At 47.6% G+C, this 22,475-nt stretch overlaps 1 protein-coding gene and 1 long non-coding RNA gene across 2 annotated transcripts in view; one reads left to right on the top strand and one right to left on the bottom strand.

Moving 5' to 3' along the window:
* The window catches only part of katnbl1 (katanin p80 subunit B-like 1), a 51,449-nt gene that overhangs the window by 25,453 nt on the left and 3,521 nt on the right, over positions 1-22,475 (top strand). The window contains exons 4-8 of the mRNA XM_072484984.1: positions 6,545-6,818; positions 9,365-9,480; positions 10,503-10,553; positions 10,638-10,727; positions 12,875-12,979. Coding sequence (XP_072341085.1) covers positions 6,545-6,818; positions 9,365-9,480; positions 10,503-10,553; positions 10,638-10,727; positions 12,875-12,979 — 636 coding nt within the window. The remainder of the gene's footprint in view (positions 1-6,544; positions 6,819-9,364; positions 9,481-10,502; positions 10,554-10,637; positions 10,728-12,874; positions 12,980-22,475) is intronic.
* Positions 6,270-22,475, bottom strand: part of LOC140396407 (uncharacterized) — a 50,350-nt gene continuing 34,144 nt past the window's right edge. The window contains exon 3 of the long non-coding RNA XR_011936516.1: positions 6,270-6,404. This is a non-coding gene — a long non-coding RNA (uncharacterized lncRNA). The remainder of the gene's footprint in view (positions 6,405-22,475) is intronic.

Below are 22,475 nucleotides of genomic sequence, written 5' to 3'. Positions count from 1 at the left end.
CAGTTTCATCCCTGTTGGGGGGCTCGGAGGTGTATAGTCCCCGGTAGAAGGTCTCAAATGCCCGATTGACCTCCTTTGGTTCTGTTACCAGTCTGCCTCTGCTATCCTTTACCTGCGCTATTTCCCTTGTGGCTGCCTGCTTTCTCAGCTGGTGAGCCAATAGGCGGCCAGCCTGGTCTCTGTGTTCGTAGAAGGTCCCCCGTGTCTGACGGAGTTGGTACACTGCTTTCCTAGTGGATAGCAGGTTAAAGTCCATTTGCAGCTTTTTCCTCTCCGCCAGCAGCCCTACGGTCGGGGCCTCGGAGTATATTCTGTCGACTTCCAGAATGGAGTCCACCAGTTGTTGCCTGGCCACCCTCTCTTCCCTATCTCTGCATGCCTTGTAGGCTATGATCTCTCCTCTAATCACGGCCTTCAGTGCCTCCCAGAACGTGGAGGGTGAGACCTCCCCGTTTTGGTTGTTACTCACGTAGTCGCCTATGGCCCGCGATGTTTTCTGACTGAAGGCCTCGTCAGCCAGGAGGTCCGGGTCCAGCCTCCATGTAAGGTGCTGGGCACGGCCTGTCTCCAACCTCACACCCATATAGTGTGGAGCGTGGTCGGAGATAACGATCGCAGAGTACTCCGTTCCCGTGATCCCTGGAAGCACCGATTTCCCCACTGCAAAGAAGTCGATATGGGTGTATACCTTGTGTACTTGTGAGAAGTATAAAATTCCTTCTCTCCCGGGTGCAGGAACCTCCATGGGTCCACCGCCCCCATCTGCTCCACAAATGCTCCTAGTTCCCTAGCCATGCCAGTCTTTTTCCCTGCTCTGGGGTTTGATCGGTCAGTCAGTGGGTCCTGTACACTGTTGAAGTCGCCGCCCCCCCCCCCCCCCCCCCCCCCCCCCATGATCAGTCGGTGTGTGTCAAGGTCGGGGATTTCTGCCATGGTCTTCTTTATGAATTCTGTGTCGTCCCAGTTGGGAGCGTACACATTTACCAGTACGACCGGTGCCCCTTCCAGGGCACCGCTGACCATGACGTACCGTCCCCTGGGTCCGTAACTGTCTTGGTTTCCATAAACCTCGTCCTCTTACTAATTAATATTGCTACTCCCCTAGCCTTCGTCCCGTAGCATGAGTGGTATGTCTGTCCCACCCAGCCCTTCCTTACCAGCCATCGGTCCTTCTCCCTCAGGTGCGTCTCTTGTAGGTAGATTATGTCTGCTTTCAGGTTTCTTAGGTGGGTGAAGACTCTGGATCTTTTGACCGGGCCGTTGAGTCCCCTTACGTTCCAGGTAACAATCCTGGTGGGGGGTCTTTGATCCTCCGGGGTCATCCATACTTAACTGGTTGATGCGCCCCTGTCCTCCGGGGTTTCCCTTTGTTAGGGGGCCGTACAAAATGGCCGTGGTCACCGCTCTCGCCATGAGGTCGGGCTCCGGGGTTTTCTTTTGTCCAGGAGGCACCCACCATGGCCGCCAGCTGTGTGTACGCCAAGTGGCTGCGCCCCTGCACTCCAGGGTCTCCCTTTGTCCTGAAGTCCTCCCGAGTGGCTGCTTCTGGCACCATCTTGGTTCCTCGCCCTGCTCCATGCCTGCCGAGGCCTGTGTTCGTGCTGCTTATCTACCTCACCCTTCCCTTTGCTTCTCTTTTGTTCTGTGCTCTCCCCCCGACTCCTCCCCCCCCTTAGTCCCTGTTCCTCTGTCCCCCCCCCCCCCCTTCTGCCCTGCCCCCTCCCTTCTCTGCCAGGCGCTCCCTCTCCCCTGAGAAGTGCGCCGTGGCCCTCCTTTCTTCCTGCCCTCCCGTGTTAGCCCTCCTCGCTAGCACGGTGGGCCCCCCACCCCAAGCACTTGCCCTGCTCTGGTCCTGTTTTATCTTCCTTTTGCTAGCCCTTGTATCGCCCTCCTGTCTGCCTTTTTCACCCTTATTCGCCTTGCTTCGCTCCCCCCCCCCCCCCCCCCCCCATTGCATTGAGAGGTGGAACGAGCCCGGGAACGAGTCCGCACAGTGCACCAAACACGTGTGTACAGTTCGTGATCGTATTGTCTCTGTTTGCGGTCTGCCCGCTGCTCTTTGTTCCGATTCTTCCTTTCCTTTCCATCCCCGTCGCTTTCATAATGGCCGTTGTGGCTGTCCCTCCCCCAGTTTGTTCGCTCTAACGAACTCCTCAGCTGCTGCTTGGGTGTTAAAAAGCAGCTCCTTCCCCTCAAATGTTACCCAGAGTTTGGCTGCGAATAACATCCCAAATTTCACATTACTTTTGTAGAGTGCTGATTTGGCCCTGTTGAATTCAGCCCTTCTTTTGGCCAGGTCCGCCCCAATGTCCTGGTACACCCTTATGGTCTTCCCTTCCCACGTGCTCGCTTTCGTCTGCCGGGCCCACTTTAGGATTTTTTCCCTGTCTTGGAACCTGTGCAGCTTCACGATAATCGCTCTGGGCTGCTCCCCGGCTTTGGGCCTGGGTCGGAGCGACCTGTGCGCCCTGTCGATATCTGAGGGTTTGGAAACTTCTCCCTTCCCACTAGCTTGCCCAGCATTTGGGTGATGTAGCCTGTTGGATCTCTGCCCTCCATCCCCTCTGGCAGACCCACTATTTTAACATTCTGCTGCCTGGACCTATTTTCCTGGTCCTCCACTTTCCCTCTTAGGCTCCCCTGGTTCGTTACCAGCCTTTTCACCTCGGCTTCATGAGTTACCATCCTGCCGCTGTAGTCCGAGGTGGTCCTCTCCAACTCCTGAATAGTTTTCTCCTGCACCTCCACCTTCCTTTCCAGGCCGTTGATGTTTCGCTGCATTTTTTCTGTTGTCTCCGCCAGCATCTCCTTCATCATTGTGTGGAGCTCCATCCTGAGTGCCTCCCTCCTAGCGTTTTATCTCTGTTTTTATTTCCTCCTTTATGGTGTTTATTTCCATTTTCAGCACGCTTCTCCATTCCTCCCCCTGTTCCTGCTCTGCTGCTCAGCTCGCCAGCTTTTCCTCTTCCTGATTCGCCTGTACCTCCGCCTCGCCCCGTGGGGTCGGGTCGTCTGCCTGCGCGGCACCAGCTCCTGCTTTTTTCCTTCGCCTTCGCTCCTGTTCCTCCTTACATCTCGCCGTCCCCCCAATTTATTACTTGGAGGCATATTTCTGTCTGCGCTTTCTCTTTTTTTTCCCTGAGTTTTGGTGCGAAAAATAAATTCTTTTTTGTTCCTCCCCCCAAAGAAAAAAAACCCCCAAGGTTTTTTTAAAATCCTTTTAAAAACAATTTTTTTATAAAAAGGGATTTAATTTAAAAAAAACGTTCTCGAAATTTGCTGTATTTATCCTTCTTCCTCACAGGAACATGCCGGTCCTGAATTCCTTTCATCTGACATTTGAAAGCCTCCTACATCTTAGATGTTGATTTACCCTCAAACATCCGCCCCCAATCTAGGTTCTTCAGTTCCCGCCTAATCTTGTTATAATTAGCCTTCCCCCAATTTAGCACAATCACCCCAGGACCACTCTTATACTTGTCCACCAGCACTTTAAAACTTACTGAATTGTGGTCACTGTTCCCGAAATGCTCCCCTACTGAAACTTCTACCACCTGGCCGGGCTCATTCCCCAAGACCAGGTCCAGTACAGCCCCTTGCCTAGCTGGACTATCTACATATTGTTTTAAGAAGCCTTCCTGGATGCTCCTTACAAGATCTGCCCCATCCAAGCCCCTAGCATTAAGTGAGTCCCAATCAACATTGGGGAAGTTATAAGTCTCCCATCACAACAATCCTGTTGCTTTTACTCCTTTCCAAAATCTGCTCCTCTATCTCCCGCTGGCTGTTGGGATGCCTGCAGTAAACCCCCAACATTGTGACTGCATCCTTCTTATTCCTGATCTCTATACCCATATAGCCTCACTGCCCTCTTGAGGTGTCCTCCCGCATTACAGCTGTGATATTCTCCCTAACCAGTAGCGCACCTCCTCCACCCCTTTTACATCTCCCTTTATCGTGCCAGAAACATCTAAGTCCTGGAACGTTTAGCTGCCAATCCTGTCCTTCCCTCAAACAGGTCTCTAATGGCAACATCATCATAGTTTCAAGTACTTATCCAAGCTCTAAGTTAATATATTTCTCGCATTAAAACATATGCACTACAGGCCACCAGTCCCGCTGTTTTCAGTGACATCTCCCTGTCTGCTCTTCCTCACAGCCATACTGGCCCTATTCCCTAGTTCTCCCTCAATTTTTTCACCTTCTGACCTATTGCTCCGGTACCCACCCCCCTGCCATACTAGTTTAAACCCTCCTGTGTGACACTAGCAAACCTTGCGGCCAGGATATTTATGCGCCTCCAATTCAGATGCAACCGGTCTGTCTTCTACAGGTCACACCTGCCCCGGGAGGTCCCAGTGGTCCAGGTAACTGAAACCCTCCCTCCTACACCAGGTGTTTAGCTGTACTATCTTCTTATTTCTAGCCTCATTGGCACGTGGCACAGGGAGTAATCCTGAGATTACAACCCTAGAAGTCCTGTCTTTTAACTTTCTGCCTAGCTCCCTGAACTCCTGCTGCAGGACCTCATGCCCCTTCCTGCCTATGTCGTTAGTACCAATATGTACCACGACCTCTGGCTGTTTACCCTCTCCTTTCAGGATGCCCGCTATCCGTACTGAGACATCCTGGACCCTGGCACCAGGGAGGCAACATACCATCCTGGAGTCTCTTTCACATCCACAGAAGTGCCTATCTGTGCCCCTGACTATAGAGTCCCCTATGACTATTGCTCATCTGCGCTTTGACCCTCCCTGCTGAACATCAGAGCCAGCCGTGGTGCCAGTACTCTGGCTGCTGCTGTTTTTCCCCTGACAGGCTATTCCCCCCCAACAGTATCCAAAATGGTGTACCTGTTCGAGAAGGGGACAAGCACAGAGGATTCCTGTACTGCACTGACTGCCTGCCTCTTCTGGTGGTCACCCATCTCTCTGCCTGCACCTTGGGTGTGTCCACATCTCTCTAACTGCTTTCTATGACACATTCCGCCACCTGCATGCTCCGAAGTGCATCCAACTGCTGCTCCAACCGATCCATGCGGTCTGTGAGGAGCCCCAGTTGTGTGCACTTTCTGCAGATGTAACTATCCGGGACACTGGAAGCCCCCGGACCTGCTGCATCTCACAGTCAGAGCATTGCACCCCTCTGACTGACATTGCGTTAACTAATTATAAATTACATTTAAAAATAAATACTTGTTGAATTTTTAAAAAAGTTATTGTTAACTATATGTTTCCTAAACTTTGTTTCCTAGCACTAGATTTCTACTATAAATGTAAATGCTCAATACAGTACTCTCCGGTCTCTAGCTCAGATACCCCTCTAAATTATGATTAAGTATTAATTAATTATGTTTCATTAGAACATACAGTGCAGAAGGAGGCCATTCGGCCCATCTAGTCTGCACCCGCCCTACCAGCCAATTAGGTCACAGCTTTCCTGTGATGTCACTTTTCAGTCATCCGTTTCTTTCCCCCACCCCCCAAAGCCAGAACACTCAGAATAGCAGAATATCTATCACTTACCCGTTCCCAAGCTGCTCCCCGGCTCTCTCTCTCTCTCTCTCTCTCTCTCCCACTCCGCTCCCGGAAATGAAGGCTGCTGGGGGTAAGTTTTTATATCACTTACCAGTTTCCAGTGGGGTTGGTGGAGAGAGTTTAAAAAAGAACGACCATCATTTCACTATTTGTCCCAATATTTCAACATGTCGTGCGGGACTCATATAAATGGCTGGTGTGGGCGTTTCTACCCCCATTATCTCGGGGATTCATTTGAGTGCCATGTTAAATGTGTTTTAGTTAAAAGTAAACCCGTCCAAAACATTACCCCTGTAAAAGCTGACCCCTAGCATTTTACCTGAACAATTGATCTTCAGAGTATTTCCAATAATGCTCCCTTGCTGCAATGGACTAGTTAGTTTCTGATGTTGTCTTAAATACTGAAAATGTTACCACATTGAAACCCAATTACACCGATGCCATAGAATGCCATCCTCCACTTCCTTAACCCCCAGTATAGAAATTATCAATTGCTTTTGTGCAACCTCTGGTCCAGAGATTACTTAGCAGACTCGAGCACTGAAGGGGGAAACAATTGCTGTCTGCTAAACAGTTGGATAACCAGTTGATGACAATGGAGTTGGCCTTGCTTATGGTTTCTACTCGTAGAAATAAGCTAAGTGAGATCAGTTATTAATATTGCATATTTCATCACAATTCAGATCGCAAATTTAATGGAGTTTATTGCTTTGAATTTTCACTTCTCAAACATTACAAAGATAAATTTTTATATACCCAAGATGGTGTTTGTCATGTGCAATGTAGTACTTGACGTATCCCTTCGCTGAAATGAGATCCTCAAGTTCTGCTCTAGTTTCATGAGATGGACAGGATACTTTTTTTGTTCTAAATAACAAAGGGCCACAAAGGGAGCAACTTTAGTTCAATCTATTTTTATTTAAAGTGCTTACCTGTAGCTTGGAGAAGAGTATGATTACTTTTGCTGGGAGCCAGTGAGTATACGACTGTTGGATTTGTCTCTACAGATCATCTACTGGACAAACTGAGAAAACATTGCACAGAACATCCAAAGCAACGTGCTGTAAAAAGAAAACTCGACGTAGAGTCCAAAGTAACGTGAGCAACGGAAAGCAGCACCCAAGCTTTCAGGGCTGTGACATGGCAAATAAAGAAAACGAAGTAGTCTGTTCAGGAACTGCACCTAAATTAAGCGACGACAATCGCCGCTCACTGATGAACTCTAGTGATTCTGCTTCACGGGCTGGTACTTCTGTAACATATGCAGATTATTTTGCACAGGTGGGGATGTCAAATTCTCCAATATTGCTACAACTTATTTCTGTGTTTTTGAAGCAGCCATTGAAACTGATTGAGAGAATCACCTTTTTTCCCACCTTCAAATATTTATCCAGTTCCCTTGTTAATCAAGAATCTTATCTAACTCTGCAGTAGAAATATTCAAAGACACTGCTTCCACTGCCTTTTGAGAAAGAGTTCCAGAGACTAGTGATGCTCAGAGAACAAAGTTCTCCTCATCTCTGTCCTAATTGGATGGCCCCTTATTTATAAGCCCCAGTAATAGATTCCCCCAACAAAAGGAAACACCTGCTCCACATCCACCCTACCTATATCCCTCAGGATCTGATATACTTCAATGCTCTTCACATTTTCTTGCTCAAAGAGGAGATTTCAAGAACTGTCTCAGAGGAGCGGCAAGGGCATAGGTAGAGGACAAATTTCAAAATTTGCTTCCTCCAGCAGAATGATCGCCAATGCTGGAGCATTAGTAATTTGGGTTATGCAAAAGACTAGAATTGGAGAACTGCGTAAATCTGGGAGGGTTATAAGGCTAGAGGAGGTTCGAGATGGGGAGAGGTGACGTCAGGGGATTTGAACCCCAGGCTGAGCGGTTTAAATTTGAGACATTTCTTGTTTAGATCAGCAAGTATGGATGAACAAAATTTGGTTTGGTGTTTGGATACCAGCTGCAAATATTTGGATGATCTAAAATTATAGAATGTCAGAGGCTGGCCAAATTAACAGAATATAGATTGATAATCTCTAGATAGCAAGGGTATGTATTAGAGTTTCAGCAGTCAGTAGGCTGAGATGTAGCAAAGAAGGGAAATAATATGCATTTTGAAGTCGGTGCTCTTATTGAAGGATAAGAGATTGATCAGAAGCTCAGTTTGGTCAAATAGCTTGCAATCTTATCTAGATCAAAGTTGTGCGGGAAGAGGAATGGAGTCAGTGACTGGGAACAGGGGTTTGTAGCAAGAACTAAAGACAATGGCTTGGTTCTTTCCCATATTTAGCACTCCTGGTCTTGGCACTGAGGGAGCACTGCACTCATCTGGCTGTCTTTCAGATGAGACGTGAAACTTAAGCTCCGATCTGCCTTCCCAGGTGGATGTAACACATTCCAAAGAGCAGCAGGGGAATTAACCTCTGCATCCTGAAGCTAATGTTTATCCCTTGTTCAAAAAAAGACAGATGAACTGGTCGATAATGTTATTTCTGAGTGCTTGCTGTATGCAAATTGCAACATTTTCACAGCTGTAAAGCGCTTTGGCGAGGCATAGAAGGTGCCTTGTAAATGTAAGATCATTGTTTTAATTGTTGGAAATTTCTGCTGCTCCAGGCAAGCAGTTGGGATTAGCAAATCAAAGGCAGTGAAAGATGGTAGGAGGTGAAGTAGAGCCATGCTGTCAGTGTAAAAACAACCTAGCATATCATGCAACCTGTCTTGATCCACACATGCATCTGAACAGCAATTTCAGGCAGTGACCAACCCTTCTCTTCCCCAAACTCCAAAGTTTCTCCAACCTGGAAAGTCAACAGTAGCATCCCTGATGATTCTGCTGCTGAAATTAATGTTCAAATATGCTACTTTGGGGGACAAACTCATAGAAACCACACCATGTGTCTGTATTTGCCAACTGAATCATCAGGAGCACCAAATTCGGGTCTTATTCTGTTTATTTTAATGCTAAATATTTTCCAGCACAGATGACATTCGCTGTTCCCTATTCTGATTTAAGGAAACTGGTGAATTGCCCTTTTGACGATCTGAATTTTGTTTTATTTGCTGTGTTTCTTTCAGGGTCTTTCTCTGTTTCAGTGTCAACGTAATGGTATTTACTTAGCAGCGCTGCTCTCAGAAGGTTAAAGATTACCTTAATGTGAAATTTCATCCACAATCATGGCAGTTCAGCCAAAGAAATGTTTTACTTTGGGCAACTTTGGAGGTAGAGGTCCGCATTTCTTTTGGCTGAGCTGTTTATTTTTCTTTGTTACCATTGTGTATGAGAGCATCGTAAGTCATAGAACAGATTTTTAAAATGGCTGCCTCTGATCCACTATTGTCGAGCCTATCCCAGGTGGATTCTATAGTACTGGCGCCAAGGGGAACATTGCAGAATAGCACTGTGCGGCATCCCGGCAATATAAAGAGACAGCTGTTTCCAGCAGTTGCTAATCACCAGTTAATATACATTACATGAGTCATGGAGGGAGGAGGAAGTTGCAAAGCTTCAAAACAACAAAGATTTTAGAAAACACACAGCATTGGTGGTATTAATGTCAAGTGCTTAAAATTTCATTTGCTTGTCCCTCTTGCCTAATTTAGCAGAGGTATAACCCATAAATGTTTCCATTAAGATAGTGATCACAGAAATGTTCTTAAGTATTTGCATGCTAATTTTAACATGCATTTCTAGTTTCCAAAGAAAGACAACTCAAATTAAAAATATAATGCGAGCTGTGGAACTCTTAACTGGAGTTGGTAATGTAAAAGTGACTGCATTTTCTACCTAACTCTTTGTTTGATTCTATTAAAACCACAGATTTCCAAGGATCATGCTACAATGACACAAGTGCTGTTTGGTAGAAACCTAAGACTCAATGTCGCCCTGACATTCTGGCAGAAAAGTGCAAGCGAGCTGGTAGCTTACCTGGTCAGGTAACAATTAGGCTTCATTGATCTTTAGCTTAATAAGTCGGTTTCATGCAAGTCAGATTTACAAATTCTGTAATCGCAAAGGTAAACTTCATTGCTGTTTCTTAATATCAGGAAATGGCCAAACTGGGGCCCATACACTTCCATGCAGCCCATTTCTACATAAAGTGTGGCTCAGTGACCAGGGGATAGAGCAAGCCCACGCTGTGCAGAGAAGATGCCTCCGTGAACAGGGTGGGAGGGAAGCACGGGCAAATTGGTGGAGCAGTCTCCAGCTCTAATGTGAATGTAGCAAGTTGAGTGGCGACCACACTGATCACACCTGGGGTCCTTTCCTGTGCTTGTTATTCATTCATTAAACCACTCAGTAGATGTGTGCAAAACCTTCGCTGAGACCTAAACAATGCAGTTCTCGCTATAAATTCTCAGGCAGCACAGGTAAGGCTTCCTCGACTGTCCGAGTTTGCAAGCGGTGCCTTGTGTCGCAGGAAGTTGGTGTTGTGATGGAGGTTGGTGCAGAGATTAAAACTGTTGTAGAAGGAATGCTGGATTGCCAGAAGGTGAGCTTCAGGGGCTGGGAGATCAATACATATGTAAGCTTTCTTGCTTATATGTACTTTTTATATGATCTGAACTATGTTTTTTAATATATTTCCTCACCCAAGTGTGTACAATAGTAATAAAAATGTGTCTGAAAAGGATGTCCATGTTTTGTGCCTCTTGAATGTCTGAAGATTATCACGTGGTTGCAAGGTCCAGAAAGTTTTGTCACCCCTACAGTAAATGATTAAAGTGAACACCATCTGTACTGGAAAGATAGAAATCCTCTAGCTCTGACAAAGTCAGCCAGTTCAAAACATTAGCTCTATCCTCCCTACAGATGATGTTCACCCTGCTGAGATTTTCAGCATTTTTGTTTTTTTGTTGGTAATCTTCTATTTTGTTTTTCACCATGAGCCATTGCTTTTCAGTAACTTGCTTTAATTCTTGTTTCATATTTGATGTTGAATCTTTGTCATCTGTAGGATACAGGACATTGCTGTTATTGCAGATTGCCTACCAGTGCTGACAAAGAGGTAAGATTGAATTTGTTTTCTGTCCAGAATAAATGTTGCCAGTTTTGTAAAATAATTTTTAACTATGTTTGTTTTTGCTTGTAGTCTGGAGGAAGAAAAACAAAGCATCTCCGTAGGTTGTTGTGTTGACCTCTTGCCATTAGTGCAAGAGTTATTGAGAAGCAGGTTTGAAGAGTAAGTATAAGTGAAATTACAAAAACCTGCTTTACTGTGCATAAGGAGTAGTTAAAAGCGCCAAGTATCTGCATTTAAGAGGAAGCTAGACAAGCATAGGAAAGTGCATGGTTTGGAGTGTTACCGGGATAGATTTAGGTGGCATGTTTCTGTGCAATATGTCCGATGTAATCCTTTGTCTATTTGCCGCTTGGGGGGGGGGGGGGGGGGGCGTTCCACTATACAGCTTTACGTTAATTTGCAAAACTTAACTCCAACTGCTCCACAATTGTATAACAAGACGACAAGTTTGGCAGTTCCAGACAGCCTGTTGAGTATGACGTGGTGTTCCTCTCGGGTAGCAATGGGAAAACCAGTTTAACGAGGAGCAGAATTCCCAGCAAAGGTATCTGAAGCCGAGACTGAATTAAAGTTTTAATTAGTCATCTATTGCAAACCATAACTAATGGCTTTTGGAAAGATAACTGTCTATTCCTATCAATTTTGTTGACACTTTTCCACCGCCACCACATTTGGATGGTAACCCAAGTAATTAAAATTGACTTCAAATAGATTTTTATTTGTTTTAAGAAGCATGGACCTCTGGCAGTGTTATTCATGGGTTGAGTATGAAGTGGGGTGATTGCACAGCAGTGGCATGATGTCTGTATTAAGCTGGGGCATGTACCAGTTTGGATTGAGGCTGTTTGACACAGTCTCAGCTGAAAGTTAGTTCAGACTGATGTCTTGAAGGATGAGAGTGATGGATTTGAAGATGGGTAGACATTCCATATTAATAATAGTAAAATACTGCAGATGCTGGATGTCTGAGTGCTGTGAAAATTTGGGTCTGGCAGCATCAGTGGAGGGAGCAGCGGAGTCCAATATGATGTCTTCGGAACTAGAGATTCTATGTTCAGGCTGCACTTCAAGCTTGTTATGGTTGGATTTGGGGGTGGTAGTTAAAGGTCAGTTGTATTCTGACTATTTGTCTTTTTAATATCTCAATCTCAAGAGACATAGATTCTCCGATTATGGAGGCCAAGTGTTCACGCTATCGTGAACGCCGTCGTGTTTCATGACGGCTCGAACAGGGCCCGGGCACGACCTATTCTGGCCCCCACAGGTGGCCAGCACGGCGCTGGAGCGGTTCACGCCGCTCCAGCGTCCGTCGCGCCAACCCGTGCATGCGTGGGGAACGCCTTACGCACGCCGACCCCTCACCAACATGGCGCCGGTGTTGTGGGGAAGGAGGTGGGGGGGGAGAGAGAGGTCGGCCCGCCGATTGGTGGGCCCCGATCACGGGCCAGACCCCATCGGAGGCCACCCCGGTGAAGGAGCCGCCCCCCTCCCTCCCTTCCCCCAGCGTTCCCGCCAGCAGCGACCTGGAGTGGACGGCGCCAGCGGGAACCCAGGAGTGGACGGTGCCGGCGGGAACCTGTCGTGTCGTAGCAGCTGCTCGGCCCATCCGGGCCGGAGAATCGCTGCTCGCCAGTTCTCCGAGTGGCCCGGTGCAAATCGCGCGCCGCTGGTTTCCGGGAGGGGGTGGGTGAACCGCGTGCGGGGGTCGGGGCTGCGTGGCCCGATTCGCGCGGTGCACTGCCGATTCTCCCACCTGGCGTGGGGGGGGGGCGAGAATAGCGCCCATAGAGTTTACAATGCTTGAGCTTTTGCAAGGAATAAATCTGTTAGCTGCTGGTATACTCTTGTTGGGCAAAGTATGAAAGATAATGCCCAAAATAACTTGTGTATGTATATGTTTTTTCAATAATCTTTATTTTCACAAGTAGGCTTACATTAAAACTGCAATGAAGTTACTGAAGTTACTGTGAAAAGCCCCTAGTCCCCACATTCTGGCACCTCTTCGGGTGCACACGGAGAATTCAGAATGTCCAAAATTACCTAATAGCACGTCTTTCGGGACTTGTGGGAGGAAACCGAAGCACCCGGAGGAAACCCGAGCTGCCCCATGTAAACTCGGTGAAAGACATTTCACCCAGTTTGTCTGATGCACTATACCAATTGAAAAGCTCAGACTCAACAACGCATCTTGTTGCCGTCACAACACAAATTTAATAAATTTAAATTTATTTGTTATCTGTTGAGATATGTGAGATAGTGAGATAGTAAAACATGTTTAGAATAATTTCCCTTGATATGTATTGCAGGTATCTGATTGCTGGTTTAAACTGGCTCCAAGCTGTCCTTAAGCAATGGTGGCCAGAGCTATCCGCGGGTACAAAAGATAATGATGAAGCTCATGTAGAAGATCGGTAAGTGAAAAATATATTTCTTAACAAAAATAGATACTAATGTTTTAACAATCCCCAAAATGATTGAATTGGATTTTATTACATCGAAGAACATGTCAGTTCAATACCTCAGGTTGACCAAGAACAAATGCTAGCTCATAAGATCATAAATAGGAGCAGGAGTAGATAACCTACCCCCGAACTGTTGCTGATTTTCTCCTTGGTTCAATTGCTCTGTTTTATTACCTTTGCTCTCGAGTCGCCAGGTATCTTTATGATATCGCCACGAGGTTCAAGTCCGAGTAATGATCAATAACCCAATACACCGATTAGTAAGATTTAAATCAAAGCACATTTATTATACACAGTAATCGCTACTCATGCACAAATTCTACGTCTAAGCTACTTCTACAACTAACAGGCCTATACTTAACTTTGGACTGGCCCACCAGGTCAGGGGAACAAATGGCCTTTCGTTCGGGTTCTGAGTCTGCGGGATTCGAAGTTGGTACGGATTGCTAGGAGCGCCTATCTCGTAGCGAGCGTTGAATTAAGACTTACTGGTTTCAGTGATCACTGGAGTCACTGCACCGGTCACGGTCAATGTTGGTTTGTGTTGCTGGGTGACCCGGGCAGGAAGAAGAGAGTGAAGGGGAGCTGAAGAGCGATTTGAACTTGGGGCTTAACTCTTATAGTCCCCAGGGGCTTCCCGCCTTTCGGGGCGGACACTGTACCTGGTCCCAAGTGATTGGACTTTGTCCCAATCGCTTGGTTCAATTTCCTCCAATACTGGAGCGGTTCCCTGATCGATGTGCGGTCTTGAGGTGCTCGTTCACCTCCTTTGTGTTGGCTCCTGCTGGCACCGAGGAGTCTGGCTTTGCTTTGTGTGTCAAAAATGTTACTTATTGTTCCCGGGGATTGCTCATCAGTATGCAGATGGCTGTTACTTTGTTATGCTGATGGTCGCTGGTATCGATGTTGTCTGGTTTTTGCAGAGGTAAATACACAGCAAACCTGCAGCCGCTGGTTTCTGTCTTGTTGGCTGATTTTCCCATCAGCCTTTGCTGTTCGCCATTTTAAATCGGGAGTTGGCCACTTAAGGTGGCTCCATACCCTCCTTAGATCCTAACGCGAAGCGTGAAGGATCACACAACTATGTTGCTTTCCATTCCCTGACCTGGGGGGCACTTCTTTCATGGCCTCTACACTGACCATAACTATGCAAAAAATGTTAGCTGACAATTCTAAGGGGCGCTATGTCAAACAGGGACATGCATTACAAAACAATAAAAATGGGAACCTCTAACTATTCTTCATACACTACACTCACTTAAACAGTTCATCATTCTATCTTCCTCAACCATACAAACAAAATCATAGCAGTTTATACACATTTTCCCTGGCTTGGCAGTCAAGCTCAGGATCGTATCATTTGCTCATGAACAGTTCTTTACATTTCTTTATTTACAATAAAACCGCAAATGAATGCTCTTTATAATAGATCGCGGGGGTCTGGTCGTATCCGAAAATAGGGGATCTGATCCTATATACCGGGGTGCGAGCGCGGTAGGCTCTCCTTCTCCATTTCCTTAGACGCATAGTCTGCACGATGCAGCAGAGTATCACCAATACTAGTAAGGTTTCTATTACATATGACAGAGTACCAGGTTATAAACCTGGCATACCAAGAAGGTGTGGTGTCGCTGGTGACTCGGCTCTGGGTACTGTGGGGAAGTGAAACATTATCGGCTGGGGGGCTTGAATTCATGGGGTTCGTGTTCACTCGCAACCAAATGTCCATTAAGATAAGCAATCCGGAGAATGTCCTCATGGTGCTTCTTTTCTTTCCTTCTCTTCTCCGGTCCTGGAGCTTCTGGAGTTCTGTGGAAACAAGCATAGTGTCTGTAACTAACTTGGTTTAACATCTCGTACGACAGTCTGTCTGTCCTTTAGTGCCAATTACTCCCTTGAAAATTAGTCACTATGTGTGACTCACTCATTTTTTTTTTTTCAAAAACCGAATTTTAGGACAAGACACACTTCCAAATAATGAACCATGGCCAGCCGTCTCGCAGACTGTGCAGTTTACCATCCAAATGTTTCAGGATGTAAATAGCATGTGGTTGGCAACCTAAGGGTTACCTGAAACAAAACACAACTTTTTGAACTAAAATTGCCAAAATGAGGTGCGTATGGGCGCACGACAGGTAAGAGATGGATGGAGTCCCCGGGTAGGACGGCTACCAATGCCGTGTCTCCCCTACCCGAGTGTAGTTGACCAGAGGGGGGGTTCCCAGGCAGGGCGGGCCCCAAGCCGTTTCTCCACTGCCTGAGCAACCGCCAAGAACGGGCAAGAAATGTAGTCATCGTGGTGGGGCAGCCGTAGTGGTTCTTTCCTTGAACCAGAAGAGCAGTTACGAACGGGCGTCTGGTACCTTAACAAGTCTCTGCAGACAAGCTAGTTCTGCTGAACTAGTGTTTGGCAATAGTGAGTCTCTGTGGACAAGTCCTCAGAGGTTTCGGCCGAAAAGGCGTGGGGCCGTGGAAATTTTTCTTTTTCCTGTCTGACATACAACATTTAATAAAACACTACAAACAATGTAAAACATGCGGCAGGTTCCATCAGAAAGGACACCACTTCTCCCAAGTGGTTCCTTTTAAAACATCATCTGGACACCTCCGTTCTCGGTTGCGAACAGGGTCGCAAAGGGGTTCTTGGTTTGGGAGTCAGACCCACGGTCGTCATCTTCTCCCAGGTGCCAAACTCTTGAGTGTATCAGGGCTGAAAGGGCTGCATGGTGTGAGGTGGGGTCGCTCTCGTTGTTGCGGGCGAGTCGGAAAGAGTTATCTCGGTGCCAATAGTTGGTGTCTAGTTGTGTGGGGACAGAATCGGGGTGGTCAGTGTGGTTCGGTGGTGGGGTTTGTTTAGGAAAGTGATCATGAAGGGATCACTTGGATCGTAGTCGGAATCGCTGGGTGTGGGTCCTGTTGCATGGGGATAGGGAGGCGTGCTGTGGCTATCGTCCGAGTCACAGTCGCTGTCTCTGCTGCTGCAGTCTGTGGGTGTTCTGGGCCGGAGTGTATATTTAGGGGGTGGAGTCAAGGTCAAGTCTGTGGCTGGGCTGGACGTGTTGGGGGATGGTAGGGTTACGTTGGCTGTGGGCGGGGCGTGGTGTGCTGCGTCGAGCATGACGTGTGCGTGGTTAGACTGTGTTCCATATGCCTTCAGCTGGTTGATATGGAACCACGCAGTCTTACCGTTGGGATACTTTATTTTATATGCGGAAGGGCTTACTTTATCTGCAATGGAGTACGGACCCAAGTATTTTGGTGACAGGAATGTGCTGGGGTTATATACGGAGAGCATGACTTGCTGTCCTATACTGTACTCAGTCGCATGCACTGTCTTGTCGAAACAAACCGTGCTCTATTTCTTGTGCCCAATTTTACTGCGGCTCCTAGCTTAGCCATTTTAACATTTACAACTAATTGCTCTACTGCTTTCTCGTGTGTGAGGGCCGTCACCACGGGGCTGGTCAAGTCTAAACCTAATAAAACTTCTGTGCCTTCCATGAGGCGTCCGGTCATGAGGGTGTGTGGGGTGTAACCTGTGGAAGTAGAAATTGTATTACGCAAAAACATCAACGCAAAAGGGAGGACTGAATCCCAAGTGGTGGTGTTCTGCTGGACCATTTTTCTGAGGGTGGATTTTAGGGTCCGATTCATGCGCTCCACGATACCACTCGACTGTGGGTGGTATGCTATGTGGAATTTTTGGGTGATGCCAAATATCATTAGGACGTTCTGCATGACAAGTCCTGTAAAATGGCAACCTTGGTCTGATTCAATGCTGCGGGGGAGCATCTTGTAAAAATGTGGTGGGTCAAAATCTTGGCTGTGGTTTTTGCCATGTTTGTGTGGGCTGGGAATGCTTCCACCCATTTCGTAAATGTGTCAATTACCACAAGTACATATTTATAGCCATTCCTGCAAGGGGGCAATAGTCCTATAAAATCAATCTGGGGGTTAGTCCAGGGGCCATTAAGGGGTCGGGTGTGGCTAAGTTGAGCCTTTTTGGCATATCTGTCCGGATTATTCTGGGCACAGATAAGACAATTCTCGATGTAATGGTTTCCATCTTCCTTTAAATTTGGTCACCAACAAAGCTGCTTGAGATGGGCTGTAGTGGGATCGATTCCCTGATGTCCATGACCGTCATGGAACAAACAAATCAGTTGATTCCTGTCCTGGTCAGGAACCAGATAAAGGGTGTATTTTAACACCACACCGTCAGGTGTGGTCAGTGCATTTCTGAACCTCTCATAGGGTGCTGGATGGTTTCCTTTTACAATCTCCCTGAGATTGCTGTCCTGCTTCTGGGTCTCTGCTTGATCCTCGATCTTTGTCTGTGAGACCTGAACTGCACTCACTGGTGCGCTTTCGGGGGGGGTGTCCAACAGTATCTATGCCAGGAACCTGCTTTAGCCTGTGCGTCGGCTTTCACATTTCCAGGGGGGGAGGAACGATGGTGACTACCAACCTTGACTATCCCAAAAGTCCTGTTCTGTGCTCGCTCTAAAATGTGACGGAGCAATGGGGCTGAGGGGAGGGGTTTTCCATCTGCGGAAACAAATCCTCTTGCTTTCCACAGGGGCAGAAACTCCATGAGGCTGTTGCAGACATAGAGGCTGTCCGAGTATATGTCTGCTGGGCTGGGGAAGGAATCTGGGTGTTCCACTATATACGCGACGGCCCCGAGCTCTGCTGCCTGCGTGCCTAAGTGGCCTGGCAGTTTTATCGATATTTCTTCGAGGGCGTGTCCCTGCGCTTCCTCGACATAGATACCGCAACCTGTTATGCGCTTCCCATCCAAGACTGTGGAAGATCTATCCACATAGATCTTTATGGGCTCACATGGGTCCGTGTGCTGGGGGCTCTGGGTTGAACTACCCATCTTTCTGGGGGGTGTCTTAGCAATAAAGGGGCCTGTGTCGTGGTGTGGAGAGAATTTCGCATTCATGTGGGGTTCCTGGGTACTGTAAGTTGTCAGCTAAAAAGGTGTGTGTCTTTGTCCTTTTAACAGTGATGTCCCGTCCCTGCAATAGAAGGGTCCATCTAGCTGCTCTAATCTGGCTGACTGTACTGTCCTTGAGTTGTCCATCCAGTAAAAGTTGGGTGGGGGTGTGTTCGGTGAGAATTGTAATGGGGTTCAGTCCGGTAATATATGAAAAATACTGCATTGCACAAAATACTGCGAGCAGGTGCCTCTCACAGGCTGAAAATCCCTGCTCCACAGCATCTAAAATTCTGGAGGCGTAAGCTATGGGCATTAACTGTTCATGCCGTTCTTGGAGGAGCACGGCCGAAAAGGTGCGGTCTGTGGTCGCTACCTCTATGGCGTAAGGGGAAAGCGGGTCTGGAACTTGTAGTGCGGGGGCTGCTATGAGTGCCTGTTTTAAAGAGTCCACAGCATCCGTATGCTGCGGAAGCCATTCCCAGGGGGCTCCTTTCTTTAGGAGGTCTGAGAGGGGTGCTACCTTGCTGGCGAAACCGTCAATGTGGTTTCGGCAGTAGCCAACTAGTCCCAAAAATGACCGGAGGGCTGAAACGTTCTGGGGAAGGGGCAATTTGGCAATCAAGTCAATCCTTTTATGCTCGATCTCCCGTTTACCATGTGTGATAATTGTTACCAAATATATCACCTTATCTTCCAAAATCTGGGCCTTTTTGCGGTTGACTTTACAACCGATTGAGTGTAAGAGTTCCAGGAGCTCGGACAGAAGCTCAATTTGCTCTTCCTTGGTGTCTGTCTGCAGTAGTAGGCCGTCTACGTACTGAACCAGACATTCGGGGCAAGAGAATTTGGCTAAACCATTTGTCAGCTGTCGGTGGAAAATGGAGGGAGAGTTGTGGGATCCTTGTGGCAGGCATGTCCACGTGTACTGCTGTGCTTCAAAGGTGAAGGCAAATTTGTACTGGCACGCCTTTGCCAATGGAATGGATCAGAATCCATTATTGACGTCCAAAACCGTAAAGAATCGGGAATTGAGTCCCTGCTTGAGCATGGTCTCGGGACTTGTTGCTACTGTGGGGGCTGCTGCGGGGGTGACTTTGTTGAGTTCCCGGTAATCGATGGTCAGTCGCCATGATCCATCGGGCTTTCTCACTGGCCAAATCGGGGCATTAGTAGTGGAGGCTACTGATCTAAGTACGCCCTGCTCTAATAAGCTTTCTATTACCATGGAGATTTCTCCCTCTGCCTCTTGGGGAAATCCATACTGTTTTGGGGGCTAGGGTCAGGTCCAGTTATTTTTACGGAGCCAGGCATCTGTCCAGAGTCCTGCTTGTGGGTCGCGAATGCTGCCCTGTTCTTTTGCAGAACTGCCTGAACCTGCTTGTCCGTACTAAGCGTGGTCGGGTTGAACCAAAATTCGCCTACTGCGCTAATTTTGTTCGTGTACTCTCCTATGTTGAGCGTTGCGGGAGCTCTTGCTAATTTTGCCATCTTCCAGACACACTGGTTGACTGGATCAAATGAAAGATTATGGAAATTCATGAAATCGATTCCCAGAATGTGCTCTGCTGTGTGGGGTAGGTCAACTAAAACTACGGGGTGCTTGGTGGTAATATTACCGATTTGAATGGGTACAGGGGCTGTGATGTGTCCCTGCTGTGAGTGGCCTGTAAAGCCGCTCAGGGTGATAGTGGCTTTAGTGGGCCACGTGTCTTTTTGAAACAGGGTGGAGGAATTTATCGTGGTGCGGGACCCTCCTGTGTCCCAGAGAAATTCTATGGGCTGTCCCCGAATTTTCGCTGCAACTATCGGTCGTACACACCTATCCCAAAGGGTGTCGCAGACCCAACTGGGGGAGCCCGTACACAGTCAGTCCGTTCCGGTCAAGTCCGTCTGATTTGAACAGGTGCTGACGCTATGAATGGGCTCTGTCTTTTTCTTAATCAGAGTGCCCGTCTGCTGGGCTCTCTGTGGCATTTTAGGGGCATTGCACTCTCTTGCGAAGTGTCCCAACTGTCCGCAGTTGTAACACTCCTGTGACTTGGGTGGGGGGGCTGTTCTTTCCCTCATTCACCCATGCGGGGTTCTGGTGTGTTTTTACTGCCTGCAGATCTGCGCCGGCCTGCTTTTCCTCGAGATTCTTGACTGCGGGTTTACTTTGTATAGATTGCTCCCAAGCGCGGGACAATCTTTTCACTACCCACTTCTCGTTATGGGCCTCCTCTGAGGGATCATAACTCGCGCAAGCTTTCTGTCCTGTTTCTGTAGCATGGGAGATAAGGGTGCAGGTCCATTTGGCCATGTTGTCTGGGGACAAATGGGCACGGTCTAAGTCTCCAAAGACTGCTGCAAAGTGGATCCACAGGCTTCCAGCAAACGCTGTGGGGTGCTCTGATTTCTTTTGCCTACATTTGTTGAGGCCATCTAGGGGGTCACCCCGGTTATACCCGATCGCATCCAGGATCGCAGTATGCATTTCTGCAAGGGTGCCCCCTCCTACGTTCTCTGGGTCGGGAAGGGCTGCTGCTACTGAAGGGTCTAAACTTAAAACTGTGAGCTTTACGTGCTCTCGCTCATCCAGGCCATACATGGTCGCCTGATGTTTTACTGTGGCAAAGAAGTAGTGGGGGTCTGAGGTGGGGAGGAACGGTGAGATCTTATTGCACGCGTCCCGTAATTGGAGTATAGAAATTCCGCATCGTCCGATGTGGCTGTGCGGTGGGTGGTGACTGGGTTCATTGGAGCTTGAACTATCTTCTCTGTGGGGGGTTGGGGCGCTTTCCTCTTTTGTGGCTTTCCCTGCGCACATGTTCCCTGAGCATATCTCTGCGCTGTCTCATTCAATTCTTCCCAATCAGGGCCGTCTTCCTGATCTAATTTCGCTCTAAAGGTTTCCTGGAAGCCGTTCTGAACTGAAAGCAGCGATTGCAGCTCTGCAATCTGCTTCTGGCACTTTGCGTGATCTGATGTGCTTTGTCTTTGTTCTGTGGTGGCAGCATGGAGTGCTCTTAATGCTGCCTTTAGGTCACTACACTGTCTCTGTAATGCCTCTACCTGCTTTTCTGTTTCTTCACGTACCAGGACTGGACGTTGCGTGTCCTGATAGGCCTTTTCGTATTGAGACTGGAAGCTGCTTAAGTGCACCAGACAAGACTGGTGTGCCCTTTTGGCATCCTCCACCTCTCCATCTTTTGTTGCCAACTTCCTTCTCAATTCCAAATTCTCCTTTTCTACCTCTCTTACATCGACCTTACTCATTCGATGTATGTCCTCAACTTCTTTCCGGAGCGTCCTAACAACCTCCTCTGTGCCTCGCAATTGTGCCAAGCAGGACATGATTGCCATCGGCTTGTGAGCTTTCCCGAAGCTCTTTTTGTGGATCTCGCTCCGGTTCTCCCACCAAGTATGTCCTATACTCCCGGGGCCTGATTCCTCGTTGTCACAGAATTCATTCCAAAGGAGCCATCCTTTCCCTTTGAGATATTTCCTGATCTCTTCCTCCCAAATGGGACATTGTCCCACTCTACTGCTGCTGGTCGCTGCGACTGCAAATTGCGCTGGGTTCATTAGGCGCTGCATTGCCATCTTTCCTATCAGAATGCTGCTCTTCAAATTTGGGACAGGGGTATTAATCCGAATGCTGCTCTTCAAATTTGGGACAGGGGTATTAAGGCGGTGCTGTAAATACGGGTACGGCTTTTGCTACTTTCCGAAATACAAACTTCCGACAGTTTTGTCGCAACAAAAAAATCTATCAGTTTTACCCTATCACCCTAAAAATTAGGGTTAATGGGATTTGGCGGGGGAATAAGTTAGCATGGATTAAAGATTGTTAATCGATGGAAAACTGAGTTAGTTACGCATGCATACACACACTTTCGAATTATGAGTATTGATCAGAACTGCTTGAACACTTGTGGTTTTCTGTTTCCAATTGGATCTCTAATTCAAATTCTGGGTTCTCCCGGAGTGGTTTTCCACTTCTAGATTGGGTCCCACCAGCGTCGCCAAATAGTGTTGCTGATTTTCTTCTTGGTTCAATTGCTCTGTTTTATTACCTTTGCTCTCGAGTCGCCAGGTAGCTTTATGATATCGCCACGAGGTTCAAAGCACATTTATTATACACAGTAATCGCTACTCATGCACAAATTCTACGTCTAAGCTACTTCTACAACTAACAGGCCTATACTTAACTTTGGACTGGCCCACCAGGTCAGGGGAACAAATGGCCTTTCGTTCGGGTTCTGAGTCTGCGGGATTCGAAGTTGGTACGGATTGCTAGGAGCGCCTATCTCGTAGCGAGCGTTGAATTAAGACTTACTGGTTTCAGTGATCACTGGAGTCACTGCACCGGTCACGGTCAATGTTGGTTCGTGTTGCTGGGTGACCCGGGCAGGAAGAAGAGAGTGAAGGGGAGCTGAAGAGCGATTTGAACTTGGGGCTTAACTCTTATAGTCCCCAGGGGCTTCCCGCCTTTCGGGGTGGACCCTGTACCTGGTCCCA

Source organism: Scyliorhinus torazame, chromosome 2, assembly GCF_047496885.1.
Source record: "Scyliorhinus torazame isolate Kashiwa2021f chromosome 2, sScyTor2.1, whole genome shotgun sequence".
Taxonomy (NCBI): domain Eukaryota; kingdom Metazoa; phylum Chordata; class Chondrichthyes; order Carcharhiniformes; family Scyliorhinidae; genus Scyliorhinus; species Scyliorhinus torazame.
The sequence above is the reverse complement of the archived record's forward strand: the minus strand, read 5'-3'. Positions and strand labels throughout refer to the sequence as shown.